At 43.1% G+C, this 20,008-nt stretch overlaps 1 protein-coding gene across 1 annotated transcript in view; it reads right to left on the bottom strand.

Moving 5' to 3' along the window:
• The window catches only part of slc24a4b (solute carrier family 24 member 4b), a 247,337-nt gene that overhangs the window by 55,459 nt on the left and 171,870 nt on the right, over positions 1-20,008 (bottom strand). The window contains exons 6-7 of the mRNA XM_055640063.1: positions 19,326-19,429; positions 15,600-15,674 (exon numbers count right to left, since the gene is read on the bottom strand). Coding sequence (XP_055496038.1) covers positions 15,600-15,674; positions 19,326-19,429 — 179 coding nt within the window. The remainder of the gene's footprint in view (positions 1-15,599; positions 15,675-19,325; positions 19,430-20,008) is intronic.

Here is a 20,008-nt window from a genome sequence, read left to right as displayed (position 1 = left end):
TTTTTAAATTACTTGCATTTTATAATTCTAATCATCACAAATCTTTCATAAAACCTATTTGACATTGTCAATACTGTTTTTCTGCAATACACGACCTTGCCTCACTGACCAGAATATTAATATTGTGCAAATGCTTTTACTGATAATCCAATCTATGTTCTTTACTGATTGCAATTACTTATCAAGATATGTATTGGCATAATGCAAATGTCAGTTCATTGTACTTTCAACAACTGGTAAAGGATCACTCACTTTAATTCTGTCCCTAGGAATTAATTTACTTCTAACTATTGTCATGTGGAGTTTAGTGCAAAGTCCCAAAAGAATTTGTCATTTATTGACAACCTGCCATCGAGATGATCTGTGAGTTTCCTGCTATCTTTCTGACAGCTCAGTTTAAAAATAGCCAGATTTAAAGCAGTCAATAAAGACTTCCAGTCCCCATGTCAGCATTTGTGAACATTGTGCCTTAAGGACAAATGCATAAACCCTTGTGGAATGGGAATGTCATATTTTTACAGTATATCAGAGCTGTGTAGAAAAGGAAGAGAAAATATGAATGTTATTAGCATCAAGCTATATTGCAAAGCAGCTTCATGCCCAATTTTTTGTTAAGAAAAAACTTAAATGTGCATTAATTGTGTACTGAGTTAAACAAAATTAGATTAATTGTCTGTAATCCTTCTATCAAAATATTGGAATGCCATTTATAAGTTCATTAGTGATAGGAGCAGAATTAGGCCATTTGGCCCATCAAGTCTACTCCGCCATTCAATCATGACTGATCTATCTCTCCCTCCTGACCCATTCTCCTGCCTTCTCCCAATAACCCCTGACACCTGTATAATACAAGAATCTATCTATCTCTGACATAAAAATATCCACTGACCTGGCCTCCAGTCCTCTGTGGCAACAAAGCCCACAATTTCTTGATGTAGTTTCCTGTTGGACAATGAATTTTAACCACACCATGCATTTTGGTTCTAATTGTGGACCAGGCCATCACAATAACCAACCTCCTATTGATTCAATTTACCACACGCTGCCTCAGCAAGGCCACTAGCACAATCGAGGATGAGTCACGCCCTCTTCACCCCTCTCCCATCAGGCAGGAGGTATAGAAGTGTGAAAACGCACACCTCTGGATTTAGGGACTGTTTCTTTCCCAGCTGTTATCAGGCAAATGAATCATTCTACTTCAAACAGAGAGCAGTGCTGAACTACTATCTACATCTTTGATGACCCTCGGACTACCCTGACCTGGCTTTTCCGGCTTTACCTTGCACTAAATGTTATTCCCTTATCATGTCTCTATACACTGTAAATGGATTAATTGTAATCATGTATTGTCAACAAAACATAAGCTTTTCACTGTACCTCAGTGCACGTGACAATAAACTAAATGGAAAACTAATTCAATGCAGACTTGCCTGCTGATGCTAGCCCTAGTTATAAGATTGGGAGGAGGTCCAGCACTTAGCAGCATGTTGCGCTGACAACAACCTGGCCCTTAACTCCAAGAAGACCAAGGAGCTCATTGTAGACTTCAGGAAGTCCAGAGGCGGCACGCACACCCCCATCCACATTAACGGGACGGAGGTGGAACGTGTTTCTAGCTTCAGGTTCCTGGGAGTCAACATCTCAGATGACCTCTCTTGGACCCACAATACCTCTACTCCGATCAAGAAGGCTCACCAGCGTCTCTTCTTCCTGAGGAGACTGAAGAAGGTCCATCTGTCTCCTCAGATCCTGGTGAACTTCTACCGCTGCACCATTGAGAGCATCCTTACCAACTGCATCACAGTATGGTATGGCAACTGCTCTGTCTCCGACCGGAAGGCATTGCAGAGGGTGGTGAAAATTGCCCAACGCATCACTGGTTCCTCGCTCCCCTCCATTGAGCCTGTCCAAAGCAAGCGCTGTCTGCGGAGGGCGCTCAGCATCGCCAAGGACTGCTCTCACCCCAACCATGGACTGTTTACCCTCCTACCATCCGGGAGGCGCTACAGGTCTCTCCGTTGCCGAACCAGCAGGTCCAGGAACAGCTTCTTTCCGGCGGCTGTCACTCTACCCAACAACGTCCCTTGGTGACTGCCAATCACCCACTCCCCCCCCCCCCCCCCCCCGGACACTTATTATTATTTATTCAAATTGTTTGCTATGTCGCTCTTCCAGGGAGATGCTAAATGCATTTCGTTGTCTCTGTACTGTACACTGACAATGACAATTAAAATTGAATCTGAATCTGAATCTGAAGATTGACTAATGTTCTATGTCATTTTCTTAATTTTTAATTTGCCTTGATGGCCTCTCCAAGAGATGTTTGTTATAAGATGGCTGCTCCAGTGGTAAGTTCCTCTGGGGAGAGGAGCGGGAGAGTAGGGCCAGCTGCATTGCTATTACATCGAGCCTGACGCTTAAAATTCTCTCTCTTCACTTTCAGCTTCTTTGTCAAGAAAGAGAGTGTTGTATGATAAATACCATCTTAAATTGTAAGAAGTGGCCATGAACCTTTAGAAAACCCTGATTCAGCCACAACTGGAGTATCGTGTCCAGGTTTGGGTGCTATGTTTGGGAAAAATATATATAAGTGCTACAATTCACAGAAATACAGCTCACAGAAGCTGTGTTGTAGAACAGTAGCTGTGAATAGTTTTTCAAATATTGTGTACAGTTTATTGAAAATTTGTTCCCTCAAGGACAAAAGATTCAAGAAGTAGGGGATATATAATTCTGATAATTAGCAAATGAATTAAAAGTGATACAAGGAAGAATAATTTATGCAGTGTGTGGTGTGGGTGGGGAATAGGGTCGCCAACTTCCTCACTCCCAACTAAGGGACAGAAGGTCAAATTAAGGGACAAATTCCCGACGGCAATTCGTTGACCGACTGGGCCGTGGCTGGGTGAATGATGAGTTGGCCCCGGGTGCTGGACTGCACACAAAGCCCAGCCAGCGGGCCAGCTGAGGAGTTTTGGCCACAGTCCGGCACCCCATCCAACTCATGAACCAATGATCGGCCACGAGAAGGAGAGGTGGTGGTGTCGGCCGGCGGTAAGCGAAGATCCGAAGGTCAGACAGCTGGCCGGGCAGCCGTCCGACGGGGCCAAGGGCGAGGAGCTGCTGCTGCACTCCATGGGCTGCACTACATCGCGATGGGTGAGGCGGGGCCGGACACGGTGCTCCGACCCAACAGTCCGCTTGACCCAAGTAGTAGCGGTCAAATTGTATTGTATTGTATATCTTTATTGTCATTTTCCTGAGTATTCACATACCCAGAGGAAACAAAAAAACGTTGCTCAACCAGTGTCCATTCAGTGTGCATTAAAAATAAATAGAAATAAAAATACATATATCATGAACAAATTTAATACTCTACTAAATATCAACAGGCGTTCCGATCGGCAGCAGCACGACAGTGGCCCTACTGCAGTGTGTCCAGGTTGGTGGTTGGTGCGCGATACTTTGGCAGGGGGCAAAGTTCGTTTATCAGTCTTATAGCCTGCGGGAAGAAGCTGAGGAGCATCCTGCTGGTTTTGCAGCTAATGCTCCTGTACCTCTTCCCAGATGGCAGGATGGAGAATATGTGATGCGATGGGTGGTAGGGATCTTTGATGATGGAGATGGCTCTGCTGATACATCTCTTCCTGTATATGTCCAGCAGGAAAGGGAGTGGAGCACCAATAATCCTGCTGGCGGGATAAATACGGGACAAGAGTGGTCCCCTATGGGATAAACCAATTTAGCCCAATATACAGGATGTCCCGGCTAATACGGGACAGTTAGCAACCCTAGCGGGAATGCACATGATAGGTATTGGCAGAGGCAGATTCAATTGCAGCTGGATAAATATCTGAAAGGACATAATGTGCAAGAGCAGTTGAGTGGCATCAGCTTCAATGCTTTCACATCAAACCTGACAGTCTGAATTCTTCCCTTTAATGATGTAACAATTCTGTACAAGTATATGAAATAATGTCAGAAATTTGCTTCCTGACAATATTGATTTTGAATGCCATGATTGGTTTTGAGTGTGACAGCGTGCAAAATGTCTTGATATTGAAAGTCTGACTATAAAAATAGAAAATGATGGAAATGTTGAACAGGTGAAACTGTTTCTACAGAGAATACAATGGCCCATGGTGCTTTATACACTGTTGGGCACCTCTGACCTGAAACGCTAACTCCATGCTTTCTTTATAGATTTTGCTGACCCTGCTATGCATTTTCAGTATTTTCTATTTTTGCCCCAGAGATTATTTCTGCGATTTATTCTTCACCCTTTATTTCTGAGGAAGAAAAGTGGAGATATACATTGGGATTTTTCTTTGATTATTATCGGGCTAAGTCAATCAATAGTGGCTGGGGTGGGAAGCCAACTGTCGGATTAAGAGTCATTTTGAGAAACTGATTCACAGCGGCAATTATTCATAACGTTTTCGGGATATTTTGTACTTGAGACAGAATTAGCTTTTTATTGTGAAGTCCATTCAATTCTCTGGAGCATCGTTTGTTTTCGTTTACAAATTTTGAGGCAATAAGGAATTGAAGTTTCAGAAAATAATTCTTTCTCCCTAAGAAGAAGAGCAAGCCCTCTATCCTGGGTGAAAAAGTCCTAAATGGCTCTAGACTAGGACACTATAATACATTATAGGAGCTAATACAATACAGCTGCTGTTTCAAGGATTGAAGATATTGATTGTAGACCCTTCCCATCATAGTAGAACACTTAGGCTCCTGATGCAATAGACAATAGACAATAGGTTCAGGAGCAGGTCATTTGGCTCTTCGAGCCAGCACCGCCATTCACTGTGATCATGGCTGATCATCCACATTCAATACCCCGTTTCTGCCTTCTCCCCATATCCCCTGACTCCGCTATCTTTAAGAGTTGTATCTAACTCTCTCTTGACAGCATCCAGAGAATTGGCCTCCACTGCCTTCTGGGGCAGAGAATTCCACAGATTCACAACTCTCTGGGTAAAGACGTTTTTCCTCATCTCCGCTCTAAATGGCCTACCCCTTATTCTTAAGCTGTGGCCCCTGGTTCTGGACTCCCCCAACATTGGGAACATGTTTCCTACCTCTAGCATGTCCAATCCCTTAATAATCATATGTTTCAATGAGATTCCCTCTCATCCTTCTAAATTCCAGTGTGTACAAGTCCAGCTGTTCCAATCTATCAACATATGACAATCCCGCCATCCCAGGAATTAACCTCGTGAGTCTACGCTGCACTACCTCAATAGCAAGAATGTCCTTCCTCAAATTTGGAGACCAAAACTGCACACAATACTCCAGGTGTGGTCTCACTAGGGCTGTGTACAACTGCAGAAGGACCTCTTTGCTTCTATACTCAACTCCTCTTGTTGTGATGGCCAACATGCCATTAGCTTTCTTCACTGCCTGCTGTACCTGCATGCTTACTTTCAGTGAGTGATGAACAAGGACCCCCAGATCCCGTTGTACTTCCCCTTTTCCCAACTTGACACCATTCAGTATATTAATCAGCCTTCCTGTTTTTGCCACCAAAGTGGATAACCTCACATTTATCCACATTAAACTGCATCTGCCATACATCTGCCCACTCACCCACCCTGTCCAAGTCACCCTGCATTCTCATAGCATCCTCCTCACAGTTCACACTGCCACCCAGCTTTGTGTCATCTGCAAATTTGCTAATGTTACTTTTAATCCCTTCATATAAATCATTGATGTATATTGTAAATAGCTGCGGTCCCAGCACCAAGCCTTGCGGTACCCCACTAGTCACTGCCTGCCATTCTGAAAGGGACCCGTTAATCCTTACTCTTTGTTTCCTGTCTGCCAACCACTTCTCTATCCATGTCAGCATTCTACCCCCAATACCATGTGCTCTAATTTTGCCCACTAATCTCCTATGTGGGACCTTATCAAATGCTTTCTGAAAGTCCCGGTACACTACATCCACTGGCTCTCCCTTGTCCATTTTCCTAGTTACATCCTCAACAAATTCCAGAAGATTAGTCAAGCATAATTTCCCCTTCGTAAATCCATGCTGACTCGGACCGATCCTGTTACTGCTATCCAAATGTTCGGCTATTTCATCTTTTATAATTGACTCCAGCATCTTCCCCACTACCGATGTGAGGCTAATTGGTCTATAATTCCCTGGTTTTTCTCTCTCTCGCCTTTCTTAAAAAGTGGGATAACATTAGCTATTCCCCAATCCACAGGAACTAATCCTGAATCTATAGAACATTGTCTATAGAATCTATAATTGTCGGCAGCTTTCCCAACTCCTAGGCACTTGTCAGCATGACAACCTACAAGCTTTCTGATACATTTCATGCAGAGCCTGAAGCTGGAACAATTTTCTCCATTTTGCATATCAATTCAAGTGCCATATAATGAAAGAATGGATTGACTGGGCTTGTATTCACTGGAATTTTGAAAGATGAGAGGGGGTCTTATATAAAATTCTTAAAGGGTTGGTCAGGCTAGATGCAGGAAAAATGTTCTCGATTGGCAGTCACCAAGATGCAGAGTTAAGTAGTGTAACAGCAGCAGGGAAGAAGCTGTTCCTGGACCTGCTGGTTCGGCAACGGAGAGACCTGTAGCGCCTCCCGGATGGTAGGAGGGTAAACAGTCCATGGTTGCGGTGAGAGCAGTCCTTGGCGATGCTGAGCGCCCTCCGCAGACAGCGCTTGCTTTGGACAGACTCAATGGAGGGGAGCGAGGAACCGGTGATGCGTTGGGCAATTTTCACCACCCTCTGCAATGCCTTCCGGTCGGAGACAGAGCAGTTCCCATACCATACTGTGATGCAGTTGGTAAGGATGCTCTCGATGGTGCAGCGGTAGAAGTTCACCAGGATCTGAGGAGACAGATGGACCTTCTTCAGTCTCCTCAGGAAGAAGAGACGCTGATGAGCCTTCTTGACCAGAGTAGAGGTATTGTGGGTCCAAGAGAGGTCATCGGAGATGTTGACTCCCAGGAACCTGAAGCTAGAAACACGTTCCACCTCCGTCCCGTTAATGTGGATGGGGGTGTGCGTGCCGCCTCTGGACTTCCTGAAGTCTACAATGAGCTCCTTGGTCTTCTTGGAGTTAAGGAGGGGGCTCAGCACACAGCCCTGTGGAACGCCGGTGTTCAGGGTGAGGGTTGAAGAGGTGTGCTTGTCTAACCTAACAGACTGGGGTCTGTTGGTTAGAAAGTCCAGTATCCAGTTGCAGAGGGAGGGGTCGATGCCCAGGTTACCGAGTTTGGTGATCAGTTTTGATGGTATAATGGTGTTGAATGCTGAGCTGTAATCGATGAACAGCATTCTTACGTAAGTGTCTCTGTTGTCGAGGTGGGAGAGGGCGGAGTGAAGTGCCGTTGAGATGGCATCCTCCGTACTCCTGTTCTTGCGGTAGGCAAACTGATAGGGATCCAGTGTGGGGGGTAGGCAGCTTTTGAGGTGTGCCAGGACCAGCCTCTCTAAGCGCTTGGTGATGATGGGGATAAGTGCAACTGGGCGGAAGTTGTTGAGGCTTGCCGCAGTGGAGTGTTTTGGCACTGGCACGATGGAGGTGGTTTTAAGGCAAGTGGGGACAACTGCTGGGGCAAGTGACAGGTTGAAGATGTCAGTCCAGACGTCTGTCAGCTGCGCAGCACAGGCCCTGAGCACGCGCCCGGGGATGCCGTCAGGGCCAGCAGCTTTACGTGCATTAGTCCTACTCAGATTTAGGACATTTTCACCCAGAGATTTGTGAATCTGTGGAATTCTCTGCCACAGAAAGCAGTGGAGGACAATTCACTGGATGATATCAAGAAAGTTAGTTATAGCTCTTAGGGCTAACGGAATCAAGGGTTATGGGGAGAAAGCAGGAACGGGGTACTGATTTAGGATGATCAGCCATGATCATATTAAATGGCAGTGCTGGCTCAAAGGGCTGAATGGCCTACTCCTGCACTATTTTGCTATGTTTCAATGTTTCTACGACACAGAATCTATCAAAGAAGACACATACCCAATCTGTTCACCAAAACTGGGCAATTTTAAGAAAAGCACATATTTATAGTCTTCCAGTTTCCACAATGAGTTCAAAAATTCAAGTCACATTTACTTTTTCCAGTTACTTCCACGGATGTTTTAGGCTCTGATAATTTACAGCTCTCATGGACTTTCCCCTTCACATCATCAGCCTTTTCATTAACTAATTAAATATAAGGTGACTAGTAAAGTGTCGGTGAACACTTGTGATACACTGTTACATTTGGTTATAGCTTTCAATTACAGCACAATGACTTTACATCATGGGGAACCTGCTGAACACATTTCTCAATACTGTATTGTTAAAATATATCTAGTCTGTATTTTGTACTAAAGCACAAAAAATAAAGAACGTGTAGGTCAAAAATGGATAGCAAATATAGAATCCATTCTACAATGCGTTAAGATTGGTGTATAGAGGCAGCCTAGGGGCTCCAGGTTCTATAATGCTAGGCTTAAATGATGGGTGTTTGGGACGGAGGGGGTGGTCTCATTCTGTCACAGAGAAGTTGAGGCTGGGGATGTGCGGGCTGGGGTGGGGGGGTGAGAAAGGTGAGCGATTGCTAGTACAATGCGGTGGGACCTGACAAACAGTGGTCCATGTTATTTATATAGAGTTTAGAGGAACATACCAGCTTCTCTGTTACTTGTTCCACTTCCATTATACTTTGATGGTAGATTTTACAGGATAGACATTTCCCACATACAGTCAGATGGACTCATTTCCGATGCTAAGCAAGTGGCTTTCCATTTCTGCTTTACGTGTGAAACTTTTCTGCTGGAAACCACGCATCTTTATATTCCTTATTTTGCCCACTTCAATGGTACAGTGAGTCCCCCTGATGCATCTGTGCCTGAATCCTTTGAAGGCAGTCTACATAAACAACTTTGGTTGTTTTCGCCACAGAACCTTCTCTCAAGAAGTCATCCAGACTTACCTGTTCTCAAATCCTTTGAAAACCCGGATAGCTATCAGTTATTAGTTGTATCCCACAGTTGATGGATCCCCATGCTACACAGGGCACTCAAGCTGTATTTTTAACTGTTCACATTTGATGTCTCCCCTGTCACATTTCCTCGCCCTTGCAACTTTTTTTCCAAGCTAATCCTGAGGCATCAAAGGCTTACCACACGTTGTGCTTCCTCCTGTGGCAGCACAAAAGCGTCAGTTATTAACCTTTACCTCTCCGGGACATCTAACATCTTGCTCTTCGAGATGGTCAACGGCCCCAGTCTCACTAAAAATGAATGAAGCGAGGTTGTGCTTCTCTGCACCTCACCCACCACTGACACTGCATTATTGATGCACAGTGTACTGTTGTAAGCACAAGAACATGCTTATCCCCAAGCACCCACATCTATATCAAGAGGACAAGAGTGTAAAAACGGGGATCTAATGCAGACACTTTATAAGACATTGGTCAGGCCACATTTGGAGTATTGTGAGCAGCTTCATGCCCCATATCCGAGGAAAGATGTCCTGGCGTTGGTCGGGGGCCAGAGAAGGATTACGAGATTGATCCCAGGAATGATTGGGTTAACATATAATGAGCGTTTAGCAGCACTGGGCCTGTACTCGCTAGATTTTGGAAGGATGAGTGGGGAACTCATTGAAACGTACCGAATAGTGAAAGGCCCAGATAGAGTGGATGTGGAGAGGATGTTTCCACAAGTGGGAGAGTGTAGGACCAGAGGCTCATAATAAAAGGACGTGCCTTTAGAAAGGAGATGAGGGGGGTTTTCTTTAATCAGAGTGTGGTAAATCTGTGGACTTCATTGCCACAGAAGGCTGTGGATGTCAAGTCAATGGATTTTTTAAGGAAGAGATTGATAGATTCTTGTTTAGTATGTGTGTCATGGGTTTTGGGGAGAAGCAGGAGAATGAGGTTAGAGGGAAAGATAGATTAGCCACGATTGAATAGTGGAGTGCATGTGAAGGGCCGAATGGCCTAATTCTGTTCCTATAAGTTATGAACATATGAACAGTGAGGTACAAATACAGTGATGATCTTGGTGCAGCATCTCAGGCACATAAAGTCAGACAACGCATAACACAAAGACATACAAGTAATATCTAAGGTGAGGGGCATACAAGGAATGCCATAATTGGGTTTGCTGAATTACATTTGTTGGGCTTGGGCCACTCCAACTTCTCCCCTCTCCCACCAGGCACGAGGTATAGAAGTGTGAAAATGCACACCTCCAGATACAGGGACAGTTTCTTCCCAGGTATTATCACGTAACTGAATCATCCTACCTCAACCAGAGAGCAGTGCTGAACTATTATCTGCCTCTATGGTGACGCTCAGACTATCCTTGGTGGTTATACCTTGTACTCAATGTTATTCCCTTATCATGTATCTGTACACTGTAAAGGGCTCAAATGTAATCATGTGTTAGAAACATAGAAACATACAAATTAGGTGCAGGAGTAGGCCATTCGGCCCTTCGAGCCTGCACCGCCATTCAATATGATCATGGCTGATCATCCAACTCAGTATCCCGTACCTGCCTTCTCTCCATACCCCCTGATCCCCTTAGCCACAAGGGCCACATCTAACTCCCTCTTAAATATAGCCAATGAACTGGCCTCGACTACCCTCTGTGGCAGAGAGTTCCAGAGATTCACCACTCTCTGTGTGAAAAAAGTTCTTCTCATCTCGGTTTTAAAGGATTTCCCCCTTATCCTTAACCTGTGACCCCCTTGTCCTGGACTTCCCTTTGTTGCCTTTCTGTGGGCTGGATAGCACGGAACAAAAGCTTTTCGCTCAACTCGGTGCCCGTGACAATAAACTAAAAGTGGAACTGAAATTGAAAAACCACGTGATATATTCTCAGTGTCATATTCAGTGATGTTCACACTTATCTTTAAACAAAACGTAGCTAGCAATTTGGACATGCATTAAATAAGTGGAAGCCTGTTTGTGCAGGGATGCTGTATGAAGATGTTTCATCAGATAATGTGGTAGGTTTATAGTGACCAGCTGTATGACACACATGCCCATTATTCACAACGGGAACATTTCAATAAACAGGCAAACAAAAAAAGAGGTACAAAACGGAACTGGATGTCATCAAGGATATGCTGATGACACCCAGTTGCAACATGTCTATCATGTTGTTAGAAACATAGAAACATAGAAATTAGGTGCAGGAGTAGGCCATTCGGCCCTTCGAGCCTGCACCGCCATTCAATATGATCATGGCTCATCATCCAACTCAGTATCCCGTACCTGCCTTCTCTCCATACCCTCTGATCCCCTTGGCCACAAGGGCCACTTTTGGATGTTTTGTGTTAAATTCTATAGTGTGTTGAGTCCTGTTTATTTTTATTGTATGGCTGTATGGGAATTCATTCCACTGTGCCATCTGGCACACGTGACAATTAAATTTATCTTGTATCTTGTATCATAGGGCAGCAGGAATAGACACATTTGTCAGGCTGTTGACACCACTTTGTATAAACTGTATTGTGACATGGGTGCAGGTAGCACATGTTAACTAGTGGGAGGATGTCAAGTACATTGTGTGGATTTCAGACAAGGTAAACAGCAAATGGAACTAAACTTTTTATCCAGTCAAAATGTTGCAAATTATTTTGTGGGAATGTTATCGAGCAATTGATACTGGGCCATAAGCTTTGATCGCCCCGACGTGGGGGCTCCAGCCTCCAGCTGTGGGAGCTTCGATCGCCCCGACGTGGGGGCTCCAGCCTCCAGCTGTGGGAGCTTCGATCGCCCTGACGATGGATGATTCAACTGCCCTGACCACGGGAGAATATAGAGGATGAAGAATGGACTTTTTTGCCTTCCATCACAGTGAGGAGCATGGGGAATCCACTGTGGTGGATGTTTATGTTAACTTCTATGTATTTGTGTCTTGTTGTTTTTTCATATGGCTGTATGGTATTTCACATATCAACGTATCTTGATGTGCATGTGACAATAAAAGGCCTTTGAAACCTTTGAAAGGAAATATCAGAGCAATGACCAAGAGATGCTGTTTTGTAGATTTTGAGGCATGTTTGAGCGAAAGAAAGAAAGATCGAGAAGCGGAGAAGGAATTAAGATCTCTGGCAGCTGAAACCAGAGACGTATAGAATAGGGTGCAGGTTAGTATGCAGGGAAATAGTACTGATCAGATTGCTCTAAGTGTTGGTGAGGTCTGAAGGGCTGAATATAGCTTCATTCAATGTTGTTAATAGGTTTAAGTTTAGGTTTATTATTGTCACGTGTACTGAAGTACAATAAAAAGCGTTGCTATCGAATCGGATAAGATAATATAATCAGGTCAAACTCATGTTCAATAGGTAGAGTACAGGGGAAGATATCGAGTGCAGAATATAGTTGTCAGTATTGCAGTTCATCAGTAGAATCCCCTCAATGGCGATGATGTGCGTTGGGCAGTACTGCAGCTTATGAATGAACCTTTCAGACACCTGATAAAAGAAAGGATGAAGCTGTTCTTGAGTCCTGAGTCCGTGCTTTCAAGCTTCTGTACTTTTTGCTCAATAGGAGCAGGAAGCAAATGGAATGACCTGTGAGAGACCTGGGAGAGTCTTTGATTATGTTGGCTGCTTTTCTGGGGCACGTGTAGATGGAGTCTAAGGGGGGGTGAGATTTGTCGATGTGATGGACTGGGCTACATCAATATCTCTGCAATTTCTTGCGGCCTTGGCAGATCTGTCCCCAAATCAAGCTGCCAGGCAACGCAATATTGCACTTTCTACGGTGCATCTGTACATGTTCATACGGCACTGGAAACGTCAGAGGGTTGGAGAGATAAAGTTATGTGGGAAGTTTATATATATGGTGGAGATTTTAAAAATAGGAATTTTTTTTTTTCACACAGAGAGTGGTGAATCTCTGGAACTCTCTACCACAGAGGGTAGTTGAGGCCAGTTCATTGGCTATATTTAAGAGGGAGTTAGATGTGGCCCTTGTGGCTAAAGGGATCAGAGGATATTGAGAGAAGGCAGGTACGGGATACTGAGTTGGATGATCAGCCATGATCATATTGAATGGTGGTGCAGGCTCGAAGGGCCGAATGGCCTACTCCTGCACCTAATTTCTATGTTTCTATGTTGAGGAAAAGGAAGGTTTTTGAAAACAGGAATTCGAATTTTAAAATGTACGTTTTGCTGAACCTGAACTAGTGTAGATCAGTGAACACATGGAGGGTTATGGTATGGTGTGTTATGGTATGAATGGAGGGTTATGGTATGAGTGCAGGCAGGTGGGACTAAGGGAAAAAAGTTGTTCGGCACGGACTTGTAGGGCCGAGATGGCCTGTTTCCGTGCTGTAATTGTTATATGGTTATATGGTTACATGTGAGGAGACATGTTGGATTTACTGCATGTGCAGTTTTGGACAACCTCAAAATGCAGGCTGATCAGAAAGAGAGATAACAAACGTATGGGCAAGGGGATAACTGACAAATGGGCTGAGACTGACAGTTAATGACATTACTATTGCCAAGTCCACCAAAAATCCACAGAAATGTAGCTGGACTTGTCACATAAATGCTGTGGCTGCAACTGCAGGTCAGAGACTGAGTATACTGCATTGTGTGACCCATCTCCTCACACCCAAAGTCCTTTTTCACCATCTTCAAGGCACAAGTCAAGAGCATGGTGGAATACTCCCCCATTTACCTGGATGAGTGCAGCACCAATGATTCTTAGAAAGCTCAACACCATCTGCCCTAGTTGGTATCCCATCCATTATGCTGATCATTCATTCAAGGTGGTGGCCCACCATTACCTTCTCAACGGACGTTAGGATTTTTGAGCACTGTCAAGATCTCTTGAAACCACAGTTGTCACTGTGCGACTGCAAAAACGGAAGTGGCGAGCTCATCCCTTCCAAAAGCTGCATGTTGATGTTCTCCCCCCCCACCCCCCATTGGGCGAGGCACCAGTTATCACACAAAGGATCTGAATGGTCCATGAATTAATGGTTCACATTGTTTCTACAAATGGATGGGCCAACTCACATCTTTACCACAGAGAATTCCCTGGATGAGATGCTGATTGATTGAAGCCCAATGTGGATGGATTGGTGCAGGACAAGAAGGGGATCCAGGAGTTGGGAGGATGGTTTCAAGTAGGAAACCCTGTGGGAGAACTCCAACCACAAGGGCATGGGGAGGGGGAGGTTCACATAATGGAGCCATACGTAGGTAATGCAAGAACTGGGAGTCTGGGAACTGGGCCAGAAGTAGATCAGTCAATATATGTACACGGCACTCAGGCAGGTGGTGGACTAAGATCAGCAGGTACACAATGAGTGTGAACTGGAGTTAGTCTATGGATTCTGTGATGCAGCCAAAGCTGGTCAGGATATGGGGTGAGGTCAGGAGTCACCGGGACCCGGCGTAGCCTTGCTGGCATCTGATGTGAGAACTTTAGAGATGATCAACGCAACTTCGCTTTTGATATCTCAAATGCTATGGTAATGAGTAGAGTAAATGGTTGAGTAGATAACACAGTAGACATTTGTAAATATGAAAACTATTTTATGTGTAAATAATTGGAAGGGAAGCAACATGGTCTAGTTATTGTACATTTGAGGACTAAGTGTATGGCATTATGACTTGGAGATATTGTGGCAGTCACTGCTGCCAGCTGAGAGTTAACTACTTTGAATAAAAGATGCAGTAGCAGTAGTTCTAACTCTTACTTTCCTTATTAAGCAGCAACACTAAAGAGCCTACGGGCATTGTAGTGAGTTGCCAGAGAAATATCTGGTGTCTAGTTAGGGAATAGAGCTTGTGAATAAAATAAAAGACAATGACTTCTATATTTAGTTGAAGGAGATTTATGTTCATCCAATTCAGCTTCATGGATACAGAGTGTGACTACGTTGAATGGTGCAGGGGCAAGGCATGGTAGTATGACTGGTACTGAGTAGGGAATCATCAGTGTGCATGTGGGGGCTGATGCTCTGTTTGCATTGAAGTATTGCCAAGTATGTAAAGCAGAGGATCGAGGGCCAAGAGAGGACCTGCGGAACATGAGAGGAACAATGCAATGTGAAAAGAACTTACTGCTGGTAATGTTCTAGCTGCGATAGAATAGGGTAGAATAATATTAAGGAGAATTAACATAAAACATCAGTATGAAAAACATAGAGACCCTTGTCCAACTATTGCATAAAACTTTGTCTCAAAAATTCCAACTGGAGCCAAGACTTTCTTGGTGGCATATGAGAGTAAATATTGGACTGGCTTGATTGTGAAGTATTATCTTGATGTTCGTTTGCACATTCAGCATCCCAATGATATCAATAACTAGACCTGTAACTTGCATATCACCACTACAGATAATGCACCTCAAATATATCAAATTGGCTAACGGAATCAAGGGATATGGGGAGAACAGGATTGGGGTACTGATTTTGGATGATCAGCCATGATCATATTGAATGGCGGTGCTGGCTTGAAGGGCCGAATGGCCTACTCCTGCACCTATTGTCTATGTTTCTATGTCAGACAGAGCCATTAGGAATCAATGATACCTCATGCATTTATGTTCTGGGATGTAAAGTACAACAGCGAGTAGAACAAAGCTTTCCCACTTACCACAATAAGCATGATAACTGACCAAGTATAGTACAGCGAATCCCTGAACACAGACCACTGAGTCAGATATACAATCTGAAAAGGATAGAAAAGTAAAGTTACTGAAGAAGAAGATGGAATTTCTCATGAGAATTTTGCATTTGGTTATCTCATTCACATTCAGTACCTCTGGAATCTCCAATCCCCACCACTCCCCCAGACATGAGCCTTCACACATTCAGAAGAAAGCAGGAACACGAAGAACAAAAAGAACCTCAACTCCTACATCTTTCCTCATCATCATATTCCTTTATTCTGTTTTTCCCCTATCAAATACCGTTCTTCAATCTAAATGGCAGGAATCCAATCTGCTGGTGGAATGTTGTCAAAGACTCTACTGAACTTGCCACCAGTTGCTGAGAATGGTCAGTGGAAAATAATAGAACTCCTTCCCCAATAATGCTGAGGGAACAGCTTCTCCAGAAGGACTGCAGAGGTTCAAATGAGTGGCTCATCACCATCTACTCAAATGATTAGGGATGGGCAGTAAATAGTGAAAACCAGAGCCCATTATAACATGGACATTGGGCCTATTCATGTAGCTTTTTGTATCCACAACCTATGTCGACAGCATTGTCTGTGGTACTGTGGGACTGTGGTAACTGTGCAATCGACAGAAGGATGGAGGGTTGGGTGTGTATGCGTGCTTTGTCCGTGATATTTATTTAGTTGTTTATCTTTAATATTTTACCTTGTATGTATCGTTAGCTTTTAGAAATGTTTGAATGCTGCACTGACTGGCTGACATTTTAAATTTCGTTGTACATGGTCATGTTACAATGACAATAAAGAAACTATTCTATTCCCAATGTCAATCATCATAACCTCAACCTCACCAAACGAGAAATTGAGGAAAGGTTAAAAAGGCTGAGACTGTTTCCCCTGCAGCAAAGGAAGTGGAGGGGTGACCTTATGGGGGTTTATAAAATGATGAATGGCATGGATAAGGTAGATAGTCACGGCCAAAGAGTAGGGGAGTCAAATTAGAGGGTGCAACTTTAAGGTAAGATTTAAAGGGTACCTGAGGGACAGATATTTCACATAGAGAATGACGGTTATATGGAACGAGCTGCCAGAGGTGGTAGAGGAAGGCATAATTAGAACATTTAAAACATGTTTGGAGGTTCAGAGGGATATGGGCCAAACACAAACAAATGGCGTTAGCTTAGATTAATTTGCTATTAATAGCCATTATCAATAGCAATTTATGAACCTAGATCACACACCACACTTCTCTTCACTTGAAGCAGGAATTGCAACCTTTGTGGGCAACTTACAATATTAATTGTTTACAGATAATAATAAGAGCATCTGACACAGGTTTCAGCAATGAGACAGACGTCATGTAAAGAGTCTACACTGTCACACTGTCCTCCAACACACACCGTCTGTCGGCCTCAGTCTTCAATGGACAGTGCTGTGTAAGATGATTCCCAAGTTCTCCTTTCATTGAGTGCAGCCTTTCTCATCAGACCACATCTACATTGCCTGTTGCAATCACTAGCCCTTGGATCAGCCTGCACCTTATGCCGGCTTGGGGTCAGGCGGGGCTGGATCAGGCCAAATATTGCTAGTTTGCGGACCACATATTTAGGAAATGCCTTTGAATTTTCATAATATACTACATGCACCTCACAGTTTACGCATGTTTGATTTTGTGCCTTTTTTAAAAAAAGAATAATGCTCGTTCTTTTAATACCAAAGCCTGATTTATGCACTGGCATTTTCCAAATAATACTCTCAAACATACACCTGGCTGCATAGATAGACCCGTACATGTTTAATTTACATGTTTTTCAATTTTGCGGTACTTTTCAAAAACGTAACCTCCCCAGTTAAATGTGTGGTGCCTGCATATTGTTATACTTGTATACTTGTTATATTTGTATTATTCTACAATACTCTGTCAGGCAATGTAGTTAGGAGTGCAGTATAGCTCACCTTGCAGTAGAATTATTCATTGTGGCACAAACGTACCACCTCATTCACATTTTGAGAACTGATGGAGCAGGAGGCGAAATACCGTAATCTTCATATTTTTTTAATTGTCTGTCGGATTACACCTTTTACTTTAAATTCTACATGGTTTTACTTTCAATTATTTATTGTAGAAAAAGCCAGCGTTATTTCAAAATCATCAGGATAATTAAAAGAACATCACAAGCAAGTGCGAGCAATTCCTGGAGGCATTTGAGCTGAAATCCAGGATTCTGTGTGTGATCTCTCTTGAGGAAAGTTACTTTAAAAAAAAAAAACTAACCTCCTCCTCAAATTTTTAACATTAAAACATCAAGCTTTAATCTCATTCCTAGATCTAAAAAGACTTTTGAAACACTGTTTTTTGACTAAAGCAATATAGATCAACCGTCTTGGAGAGCAAATATCACTGGTTTGTTATTGTGAGATGTTAGGAGTGCTGTAAACTGGAATTGATCACTCCTATATATTCTTATTTCCCTTTAGTAGTATTTTATTTATGTTTTTTTAGTTGAGTGTGTGAAAAAGATTACAACACAGAAACACTAATCGGCCCATTAAAGTGTCTTTTTCAAATACCATTGGTTTGATTTGTAATGTACTTTCTTCAGATATTTAAAATTAAAAAAATACAGCACAGTTGGTAGCATTTTTGTTTCTGAGTCACAAGAACGTTGTGGGCTCAAGCCCCTCTTCAGAGATTTGAGCCAGTGTTCTTTTCATTTCTTCAACTTCCCTCACAAGGAATGAATGAATCATTGATTTTGTTTTCATCACAAGGAATGGAATTAATGCTGGTTTGGTAAATTCTGCTTATCTTACATTTGCACACGTCATCGGGGCAAATTTACAGAGCAAGATTCTGAAAGTAGCAAATCAAATGATGAAAGGAGAAATGTTTAAAAGAACACTGTTACAGACTTTGAGTCTTCAGAATTGGACCGTTGAGAATATCAAATCGCAAAAGACTAAAGCTTTTAAATTAAGCCAAATTAAGCATCAAGAAGAATGTTACTTAAAATTTCAACTTAAATGCCACTAAAGGTTGTTTTGTAATGTCCCAAGATATTGTTGAAGCAATACCCATAACTTGTTTTTAAGGTAAAATAACTTTTGTATAAGATAATAAGATTCCGAGCCACACAGCAGTTACGAACAGTAAGCATATTTGCTTTGAGTTGTACAGAGGAATATATAAATTCTGAATAGAAAACTTGCATAAGGCAAGACTATCTGGTGCAGGATGTAATTGTACCTTTGGTCTGCCCTATATAATAGAGTCATGGAAACAGAGAGTGATACAGTGTGGAAACAGGCCCTTCGGCCCAACTTGCCCACACCGGCCAATATGTCCATGTTACACTAGTTCCACCTGCTGGCATTTGGTCCATATCTCTCCAAACCTGTCCAATCCATGTACCTGTCTAACTGTTTCTTAAACGTTGGGATAGTCCCAGCCTCAACTAACTTCTCTGGCAACTTGTTCCATACACCCAACACCCTTTGTGTGAAAAGGTTACCCCTCAGACTCCTATTAAATCTTTTCCCCTTCACATTCCATGTACGTTCACTTCCCTCCCCAATTACACCAGGGGAGTTAACATTGGAGCAGGCAGGTGAGCTTGCAAGGACATCCATTCTAAACAAGTTGGTAAAGTTTTCGACTTTGATTCAATATTTTTCAACAGGGCTATCTTCAACAGGACTGACCTGCCCTGCAAATAATCCACAGACACCAATGATACACAGGATGTTAAACACTGCAGAACCAACGATAGTTCCAACTCCAACATCTCCATGGGTGATAAAGACACCTATAAGAACAAAAATGAACGTGTTACTTTGCATTTGCTTCATCAGACGTCATTATAAGAAAATTAAGAAACAGTAATTGAATTTGGGAGTACAGAGAAGGTCCACCAGACTGATTCCTGGGATGTCAGGACTTTCATATGAAGAAAGACTGGATGGGCTCGGCTTGTACTCATTAGAATTTAGAAGATTGAGGGGGGATCTTATAGAAACTTACAAGATTCTTAAGGGGTTGGACAGGCTAGATGCAGGAAGATTGTTCCCGATGTTGGGGAAGTCCAGAACAAAGGGTCACAGTTTAAGGATAAGGGGGAAATCCTTTAGGACCGAGATGAGAAAAACATTTTTCACACAGAGAGTGGTGAATCTCTGGAATTCTCTGCCACAGAAGGTAGCTGAGGCCGGTTCATTGGCTATATTTAAGAGGGAGTTAGATGTGGCCCTTGTGGCTAAAGGGATCAGGGGGTATGGAGAGAAGGCAGGTACAGGATACTGAATTGGATGATCAGCCATGATCGTATTGAATGGTGGTGCAGGCTCGAAGGGCTGAATGGCCTACTCCTGCACCTAATTTCTATGTT

This window comes from Leucoraja erinacea, chromosome 9 (assembly GCF_028641065.1).
Source record: "Leucoraja erinacea ecotype New England chromosome 9, Leri_hhj_1, whole genome shotgun sequence".
Taxonomy (NCBI): domain Eukaryota; kingdom Metazoa; phylum Chordata; class Chondrichthyes; order Rajiformes; family Rajidae; genus Leucoraja; species Leucoraja erinaceus.
This window is presented reverse-complemented; position numbering and strand designations above follow the sequence as displayed.